This window comes from Diadema antillarum, unplaced genomic scaffold, assembly GCF_040938485.1.
Source record: "Diadema antillarum isolate AM-2024a unplaced genomic scaffold, OU_Dant_1.0 scf00000208, whole genome shotgun sequence".
In the NCBI taxonomy this organism is placed as follows: domain Eukaryota; kingdom Metazoa; phylum Echinodermata; class Echinoidea; order Diadematoida; family Diadematidae; genus Diadema; species Diadema antillarum.
In genome coordinates this window covers 140,885-151,002 of record NW_027271097.1, presented here as the reverse complement: position 1 = coordinate 151,002, position 10,118 = coordinate 140,885, and the positions used below count along the sequence as shown (strand labels likewise).

At 35.6% G+C, this 10,118-nt stretch overlaps 1 protein-coding gene across 1 annotated transcript; it reads left to right on the top strand.

The window, feature by feature from the left end:
- Positions 1–3,548: 3,548 nt before the first annotated feature.
- LOC139724192 (calcium channel flower homolog) lies at positions 3,549–9,923 on the top strand. The gene is made up of 5 exons (XM_071635336.1): positions 3,549–3,714; positions 5,702–5,774; positions 6,681–6,806; positions 7,850–7,957; positions 9,691–9,923. Exons 1-5 carry the CDS (start codon positions 3,588–3,590, stop codon positions 9,809–9,811), a joined length of 555 nt encoding a protein of 184 aa, XP_071491437.1. The 5' UTR covers positions 3,549–3,587; the 3' UTR covers positions 9,812–9,923.
- Positions 9,924–10,118: the final 195 nt, after the last annotated feature.

The window sequence follows — 10,118 nt, the reverse complement described above, 5'->3', positions numbered from 1 at the left end:
CTTCCCCTGACCCTAACCCTGATCCTAATCCTGATTCTAATTCTAATTCTAATTCTAATTCTAACCCTAACCCAAATTCTCTCTCTAAACCCAACCCTAACCTTAATCTTTACTCTAACCTTATCACTAACCAATATTTAGGCGGGGGTAATTATCCTCTGGGGCAATTGCCCTGATACGATATTATTATCATCAACCATACTCACTGTATATTAAAGAGCATGGGGACTATTTGCTGTGCTTACAAACTTTACATATTCTTTGATATAACCAGGGAGTGTCTCACCATCTTGATTTAACATGAAATAGAAATACATCTTAGTTGATATTATCATTCTATACCTATTGGCAGTCTTGTAAATGGTCATAACATTGCCAGTGTAGATTGTATATATTCAGACCACTTGAACATATCAGCTAACTGCTATAAAAAGATGAAATTATATTTAGAACAATATGTAAGGATGTATGTATATGTTAATGAAGAATTGAAGGAAAGGGCTGTGAAGAAATGGAACTGATCTTCACTTGTTGTTTGGATTGGTCCACAGTGCTAAGGCAAACTTCATCTCTTCTTTGACAACCATTGGATTGGTCCACAATGCTAAGGCATACTTCATCTCTTCTTTGACAACCATAGAACTATGTGGTCAACTCACATCATCACCCACATTCCTGTTAACAGTTTATACTTCTCATCAATTCAACTACTTTCTTTATTTAGTCTACCATGTAAAGTCATGACTCTGAATTAACTGGGGTAGTTAAAATTTTGTCAATAGATTCTGTAGATTTTGACTGTAAATGTTTCATTTCAGTTTAACATAGAGGTGAATTACAACTTGTAATACATTTCTCGTACTTGTATGGTTGTGCCACAAACACGCATACACACAAAATGCATCTTGCTGAGAATGAAACAGATAAAGAAATATTGATGGAATGTAAGTTTGATATGTTCACCTTACCCTGCTCTTTAATTCTCCCATCTTGCAATTCTCACTATTTTCTCTTATTCTCCCATTTGGTGCAGTGATGTCTCACATGTTGTGCAAATAATTTGAGTGTGATTTAATGATATGTGTGTAAAAACATGCAGCTCTTTTTTTTTTCATGAATATTAGCATAATGATGCATCTCTGAGAGAATATTGCACTGGAATGTCTCAATTTATTTAGTGACTTAACTCTTAATGACACTTTCAGCAGAATTAGAGCAATGATCTATGCAAATAAAACAGCTGTGTGCCATTGTATATTTTGCTTGATATTCAGTATACAAAGGAGCTTGGTGACTATAAATGAATCAGTGTGTGTTGTAATTAATGTTTATTTATTCATGATGCATTCCATCAATTTATTCCATTACTGTCACAAAATTCTGAATGAAATGTGCATTGCTTAAGATATGTAATTCAGAAGCGTAGTTGTTCATTTGTGAAATTAATGTTTCATGGATATCACCCAGAATTTGTGCAAGAATTTCTCAGGACAGTCTGATGAAGCTGGAAACAGACTTGCATAGAAATATTATTGAGCTTTCAGGCATCGTTTGATTTCCAAATTGAAATGCAATGATTTATTTAAGTAAAGGTTATAAAAACAGTGCAAACAGTTACATAAAAACTTTAATTGTCATTCCTGCTTGATATTTTGCCAAAGAGCCAAACAATCCATCGAGTAATATGGCAAATATACTGTGAAATGTTTCATCTATCATGCAAAGTGTAAACTGTAAAGTCAAATAAAAATTATTATTCCAGAGAGATTGGAAGTGTGTGACTTGTTTGTGTTGTCTATAAGTTGTATTTTGGGTCGATACAATTAATCTACACAGACACATCATGATTACAGTGTATCTATTCTTCCTGTAACAGCTGGTCATGACTCATATCATTCTGGATGGGGAGCATTCAGTAATGCAAAACTTTGTTTTGTGTTGTTTCTTTTTCTTCTTTGCATTATCTCTACATTGAAATAAGAGCACGACCACATGCAGTGAATTAGTATAGCAGTAATGCTGTTATTCCCCTTTAAGTTGATGTTCAAACCACTCTAATCCTTTTTTATGAATGTACAATGAATAATATCATAGTGCATTCATTTCCTGTGTATCGGCCTGTTTTGATTAAAGGCATACATGTATGATTCTTTTGTTGAAGTTAATATTTGGGAACTTGTGCATATATACAGCTGGTGAATGGTAGATATGTAGATGAATTGACAGATAGATTGATTGATTGATTGGTTTGATTGATTTGATTGATTGATTAATTGGTTTGATTGATTGATTGATTGATTGATTGATTGATTGATTGATTTGATTTGATTTGATTTGATTTAATTGATTGATTCATTGGTTGATTGATTGAGTGATAGATTTGATTTGATTTAATTGATTGATTGGTTGATTGATTGATTGATTGATTGATTGATAGATTTAATTATTTGATTGAGAAGATAGATTGAGAAAGATGGGAAGCGACAAGGGAAAGGATCTGTAGTTTCATTCAATATACAATACAATGTACAGCTGAAAGAATAATTAGGTACATAGATGTAGATATAGATATGTGTTTACAAATAAAGAACAAAAAGTATGTAATAGTCAAATATGGGATAGTTTGGAACTAAATGTCAGATATACAAAAGTGATGACCATTAATTATAATTGCATTTGTATGTCAACAAATCATATCCCTCGTGGATGGGACCCATATCGATCGAGTTGCCACCATTTGCACACAATCATGATGACTACTCACACAATATTCGACATTCTAAGAATTGGAAGAATTTTATTTGTGCCTGAGTAAGAAACGTACTCTTGTTATGATTGCAAGACAGGGGATAGCAGTGGCTTCACCTAAGTAAGAAAACAAAAATTACTGTTGTTTCACTCTTTTGACAGCCAGTGGGGCATATAATCTTTAAAAAGAAGTATAATTACAACTGTATATGATTCAAGGTCAAGTGCTCTCAAAATCATGTGATAGATAAGATGTGGTTTCTCGAATTGATAACTGAGGAGATTCCTTTGTAATGACTCATTCGTATCCAAATTGTTAAATTTGAGGTATGTTGAAGTGTCTGGTCTATCTATGATATGATTTTTGCATTTGATTTTTTTTTATACTGACGTCATCTTCAGTTTACAGAAAAACGCAGGTCGATCAAGTGATCATGAGATGTACGGCTACCTGCTGTTTGCATTTCTTTTGCCTTTAATGATAGTTCATATGAATGTCTGTGTGTCCTACATATTTTCCTGCTTTGTAATAAACGTAACAGACGCTTTCATGCTTTTCCTTTGGAAAAAAAAAAGAAGCGGTTTATTGTGCCCTTTATGAAAATGACAGATCACACGACAGATAAAAACACAAAAGGGTTAGTTTTCCGTGAAGACTCTTTTGTGTATCATATCCTGCCATCACGCGCGCATTTGGCATATGACGTGTATGTTTTGTGAAATATTCGCGTATTGTGTCATCAAAGATGGTTTGGTTGTATTGTGTGTGTACGTGTGTATAAAGGCAGAAAAAGAGACGACCGGCGAATGAATGAAAACAAATCTGCTACGAAATCGAGATGTCAGACTTCAAAACTTTCGAAAATGAACAGCCACCGATGCAACGGCAGGCACAGGCACCACAGCAAGAGGCCGGTTTCTGTTTTAGGCTTTTTGTGAGGATAGTAGCTGTGATTACCGGCCTAAGTAAGTACACTCTGATAAAAACAGTAGTCAATAAGGCACAACATTGTCATGCGTAGTCCCGAATACTGAAATCACCGTGTGCTGTGTGCATCGTGCACTCGTCACTCACTCGTATTCATTTTGATCATCCAGACTCTGCAGAATTAGACATCTAGTTAGATCTTCATCATCTAGTATAAGTAGTAAGGGTGCCGGTCATGGATTGATTTCCGGCCAGTGATCAGTGATTGAGCTATTTTGTCGCCGCTTGGGTGATGTTTAATTTCAAAGACTTAATTTAATCATTGTTGACGGCGGGGCGCGCTGTAAATTATAAATTTATAAATTTTACTGTAAATTTAATATTAACTAGAACGTTCTACGTGTTGGGGTCTCTGGTGCGGTTAACCAACCACACATTCCCTTTGTTCAACTGTTGTTGGTAAGTATTTGTTATGTATTCGAATATGGTAATTGATTAATTTGGTGGTAATTTTACCAGAGCCACGCACGCCACAGAGGTAAATTTTAACAATTCTTGTGGCTGTCGGCTTATCAGACAGATGTTATGGATCATATCAGAGTATTCAGACGGTTTCATAGAATTTCAAAGCCAATTCAAACGGAAGTAAGGTAGATAATTCAGACTTTTCAAAGTACTTTGGTCATGAGCTGTTTCAGCATATTAACTGATAGTGATAGATCACCAATCTGCCAATCCTATCATTTTAGAAGAGTGACGTGATGTATCAATCATAGATCTAGTCCATTTATCACAGTCTGTGAAACAACAGCTGTTACCCAATAATTGCATCAATTGATCGAATGTATTAAACTTAAAGGGGAAGGAAAGGGAGTGATGTGGAAAAGTCTGGAGTATTTCTGTTTTGTTTTCATTTTTTCTTGCATGTGATAAGTGATGAATAGTAACGACGGAACTGCATTGTTGGGGTGAATAGCACTTGCATTATGACATAGGTCTAGGCCTAGGTAGTCCTGGGCCCTGTTTCATAAAAGATGTTAGGATGTCAACTCTTGCTGGAATGACAATTTCCCGTAGCAACAGCCAATCAGGAAGCTGCATTCTTGTCATTACCATGACATATGACATTCCAGCAAGAGTTGTTATCATATCAACTTTTCATGAAACGGGGCCCTGGAGGTTTGGGAGTTCGCATATTCCATTTTCACCCGATTGTATGCCACTAATGTGAGCAAACCCGGTAACAACAATTTATTGTGAAATTCACATTTTTGTTTTTCATCGTTTACTTTCTAAATTCATCTTAAGGCAGCTGAAAAGTTGCAGTCTTCAAATTTGATGTTGAATTTGAAGAAATCAGATTGTAAGAGCTGAAAAAAAGAAGACTTTGAAGCTAGTCCATGCATACATGTATGTCAGAGATTACAATATGTGTCACATCGTGGTCAACGTGATATATTCTGCGCAAGTATTCCACCGTATTATGTGTAACAGTGTGTGGGTTCTCACTTTTGTTAGTTATGCGTGTGTACATTGTATATCCACAGAGTCAGGACTGACCATACATCATGTTGGCGTAATATGCAGTTTGTTCTGTTAGTCTTAACTTATTAAATTAGTCTCACAAAAAGCAATTTGGTTGATATACATTGTTAAAAAAAAGTGTCAGTACGGTAGTGGAAGTATTCTAGGCCAATGTGTGTTGCTTGGCATTTCCCACCCTTAGTGAGGAATATGCATGAAAACTTTTAATTGGATAAGTATGATATGTTTAAACTAGGACATAACATGAAAGACACAGTGCTGTCAGTAAATCTGTAGTCTCATGTGTCGTTACATGCAGCGATGTATGATTTCTGTCACTATAGTTGCCTCCTTACTAGCAGCAGTGCAGAGTCCCTAGGCAGGCAAGAAATCTGATAACGATAGACTTTGTAGATTAGAAGATAGCAATATTGAGTCTCGGCTCATTCAGTTTATACATGATGTGTGACTGCATGTTTTCTATTCCCTCTCTTCATACAGTGGGAATTGTCCTGGGACTGGTGTCTGCCATTTCCATCCATGGTTTGTGCATTGTAGCTGGAATCTACATCATGTGAGTGTTGTGAATCTCTCTTTGCACATCAGTAACTTTCACATACACTGTATATAATGCCATTTATTTCATGAGGTTGTTGTTTTTATGCATTTCGTGAGTCAGATGTACATTGTATCTGCGAATTTAACACCATAAATTTTGACTCTGTACCTGATGCAGTTTGCATGCATACTTTTCTCACTGTTCATAACTGTACCCCAAATTGTGAATTTAACCATTCACAAAATTGTTATGAAGTCCCAATTTGCAAAATATTAGACTGGCTAAATATATTATTGTGTACATACAGTATAAAATAACTAGGCTGTAAATGTATCTTGCTTATGAAGTCAAGAACATGTTCCCTTATTAAAACAAGATGCTGGTATGTCCCCTGAAAAGAGCAAAAAATAAATAAATGAATCAGAGATGATGGCTTTGCAATTGTAAAGTCTTGCAACTGATATCTCAGTCCCAGCTTGGAATGTTGTTACATTGTTGTAAAACTTAACATGATAACCTTCTTACTCTCACCTATAGGCAACAGAAATACATCAGTTGAAACTTTAGGATAGTTTGAGCCTGCATGACAGATCTGGATTTGACAAGCAATGTGACCAATATTTATATGATGCCGTGGGGCCAACAATCATTGAATTCTTCTTCTTCTTCTTCTTCTTCTTCTTCTTCTTCTTCTTCTTCTTCTTCTTCTTCTTCTTCTTCTTCTTCTTCTTCTTTTTAACTGAATGTGATTGCAGAAGGAATTGAACAGAAGGGTACTTTATTCTGGGAAGAACAATTCATTATGAAGTTGCCATCATCTGACCCACATGATCAATACATGCAACAGGAAAGGGATACAGTGTAGGTTTGCTGAGGTTGTTGAGCAGTAATCAAACAGGAAGACTGTTCATTGTTTCACAGGCTTCTAGGATTTCTGGTCATACTCCTGGAAGCACCTTTCTGCTGTCAGTTCTTGGAGATCACAGATGCCGTCAGCAAGTGGAGTGAGCGCCGACCTGCCTGGCAGAAGGCTATCTTCTATCTTGTGTGAGTAATCTGAAGGTTTTCATTCTTTTTGAGAGCAAGACCACTATGGCTCAAATCAACATTGATTGTCTAAGGGCACCTACAGTAGGCCAGTACGTAAACCATCATGGGCCAGAATTAGCTTTTGTGTTTACACAACTGAATTGTGATGTTGTAGTATTTCTTTGGAAAGCTTCTTCCCCCTCCCTCTTATTATTAATAATAATAATAATGATAATAATAATAATAATAATGATGATAATAATAATAATAATAATAATAACAATAATAGTAATAGTAATAATAATTATTATTATTATTGTTATTATTATTATTATCATTATCATTATCATTAATATTATTATCATTATCATTATTATTATTATTATTATTATTATTATTATTATTATTATTATTATTATCATTATTATTATTATCATCATGATCATCAGCACTAATGTGATCTTTAAGTTTCATGTGATGTTTGGTTTATATTACATTATTGTAGATAAAATAGTAATATTCATGTCATTGCTATTACTTTAATCATTTCTGATTCCCATTTTTTTAATTCCCTATATAGGGAATCACAATCTTCAAGCTGCTGGCTTTTTCATGGTTTTCTTCAACATTTGATTATTGTACAAAATATTGGCTGTATTGCTTTTGTGAAATCAATTGAATTGAATTGAAATTGAATTGAATTGATTTTTTTTATTCATATAGTTTTCATCATTGCAGTTATTTCATTTTATTTCCTTTTTATATCGCTTTCCCGTCTGTCCTGTACTCAATATCCTCTTATCCTGTATTCCCAAGCAGATGTTGAATGTGGGAGTTTAATACTCTTAACCCGTTAAGGACGAGTCCCGAGTATACTCGGGCAAGTGTCTATGGGAAATGCATGTTGTAGCAAAATCAGCCCATCCTCTATGGGTTAAACTGTGCACACCCTGTGCCCCCAGGTATTTATCCTTCCTTCACCTTTTTCTTGTCAACTGGAAATTGAAAAATGAAAACAAACAAAATGGAAAATGATTTGCTGCTTCTCATTTGTGTTACAGCCTACCCATTGTGCCATTCTTCTTCTGCCGTGGGGTCAGCCAAATCTTTGCTTGTCTTGGTATCATGGTTACAGGAGTTCTCTACGGACTTGTTTTTATCGGCAAAAAGTAAGAACAAGTGGAATTCACCCATATCTAGTTACGCCAAATTATTCGCATGTCAAGTATGAAAGTGGCAAGAGGGCAAGATGCTGTAGAACTGACTTGTTTGTCTTGATTTTTGTTCCCCAGCAGAAGAAACCAAACTGTAGAGAAAATAGATTGAGTATTGAAAGAAAATGGATAAAGAGAAATCAACCCAAAATGAGCGACACTGTTTGGCCATTCTCACAGTCATGATCATGTAATTCTGAGTAAATTGCAAGAAACAGCATCTTACAGATATAATGCTGTCCTGACTAAGGCTTTTGTCTATCACTACGTACTATAGGTTTTTGAGTGTTTACTCCTGATGAAGGTTTTTGACTATGACTCCTGACTATTAGGCTTTTGACTGTGACTCCTGACTAAGGCTTTTGTCTATGACTACTGACTGTAGGTTTTTTAGTGTTTACTCCTTATAAAGGTTTTTGGCTATGACCCCTGACTGTGACCCCTCACTAAGGCACTGTAGCATGATGGTGCTGATTAGTAAAAAATAAATGGCACTTTGCAGGTATTTCATTTTCTCTGGAGAGATAAGAGTTGTGATAACTACAAGTGCTATGTCAAGGACTAATGGTGTTAAAAGTCATCCAGTGAAGAGCAAATTTTGTACTTTGAAATATTAAAATAAATAGTATTTTTGGTTTTCTAAATGCAAACACAACAGAAACACAGTGTTTTTTTAATTACAAATTGTTTCTTAGTAGATTGACAAGGACAGCCATGGATGATGCATGTTGAACATCTAGTTCAGATTTTTATTATTTGCTGATATTTCAATACTTCAGCTCTCATATGAGCCTATGAGGTGTCTGAAGTTCTTCAAAATGTCATTGATCTATTTATTTTACTCTGTTAATTTTGATAGTCAAATTGTATTTCCTCTTTAGAGTGACTTCCCCATTAACCTTCAAAGACAGTTATAGTTTTTCATTATTTAGCACAGAAGCCAGTCAAGATTGTTTGTTGCTTCCTCGGAGAAAGATCAGTAGAGAATTGCCTGTTGATGAGAAACGTGACGTTAACAGAACAGTGAGCCAAAAATGTATCAGTGAACAACTTTTTACCAACAATGTCATAAAATGTTACATGATGTTATATGATAGTTTCTTATTCATATACCACTGACATTTGTCACTGATTCTAAGAACAGTTTAAGCCCAATATCAATAGATATTAATTGTTTAAATTATCATGATTAGTGATCTTGACACTGGAAAATGTTTCGTCCAAATGTAGAAACTTGTTCTGTTTGTTTGCTTGTTTGTTTGTTTGCTTGCTTGTTTGATGGTGTATATCTGTACTGTGATGAGTTATTAGTAGGAGTGGTATTATGGAGTTTTCCGGCATTGAGACATATATTTCAAAAGTGATTTTAAGAATATTGCATAGAAACCTTTGCTCTACCATAGTTTGTAAAAAGAAGAAAGAAAAAAAGTGTTGTGATGTTTGAATCACCATGTAACATACAAGTCTTCTGTTCAATGCATGCTACAAACTCTTGACTAAGAGTGGATCCATCATTAATGTTCCTCATTCAGCTTTGTCTTTTGTGTCGTTCCTGTTTGTTTACGTGTGCTATTTGTGTTTGCCTTTCGACAGACTTGGTTAAAGTCTTGAATGTGGAGAAGTAAAGGGGAAGTTGAGCACCTGAAACGTGTTCAAGAATGGTCCCTTTCCTCCTCTGTTTTTCCCAGGGGTGACGCGGTGAAGAATGCTCATCTAGCCCAGCAGCAGCAGCAGCAGATGCAGCCAGCACCCTCGGGGGCAGACGCCCAAACCCAGGATCCCTTTGGCAAGAGTGCTCTCATCCCTTGAGTGTCTCCATGGTTACAACTCCCTGAAGCAGCATCACTGATGTCGTACGACTCTACTCAGCTCACTGCATTCCTTATTGATTGCCACAATATGTCGGATCGCTGACATCTTAGACACCCCCCCCCCCCCCATCTTCTGAAAAGGGAGTATGAAATTTTGTTATCAATTTTTGAATGTAATGATTGGTATGGGTAGAGTACAGCTAGTACACACGCTTGTCTTACTAGTGGTAACATGTATAAGGTTTAATGTTTCTGTGCCAGCTCTTTGGTGTAAGATATGTTCATGCTAGTTTCTAATCTGCTTC

Coding starts and splice junctions, on each gene's coding strand:
- LOC139724192 (XM_071635336.1), top strand. CDS start 3,588: ATGTCAGACTTCAAAACTTTCGAAAATGAACAGCCACCGATGCAACGG. Junction 6,807..7,849: donor AAGGCTATCTTCTATCTTGT/GTGAGTAATCTG, acceptor TTTGTGTTACAG/CCTACCCATTGTGCCATTCT. Junction 7,958..9,690: donor CTTGTTTTTATCGGCAAAAA/GTAAGAACAAGT, acceptor TGTTTTTCCCAG/GGGTGACGCGGTGAAGAATG.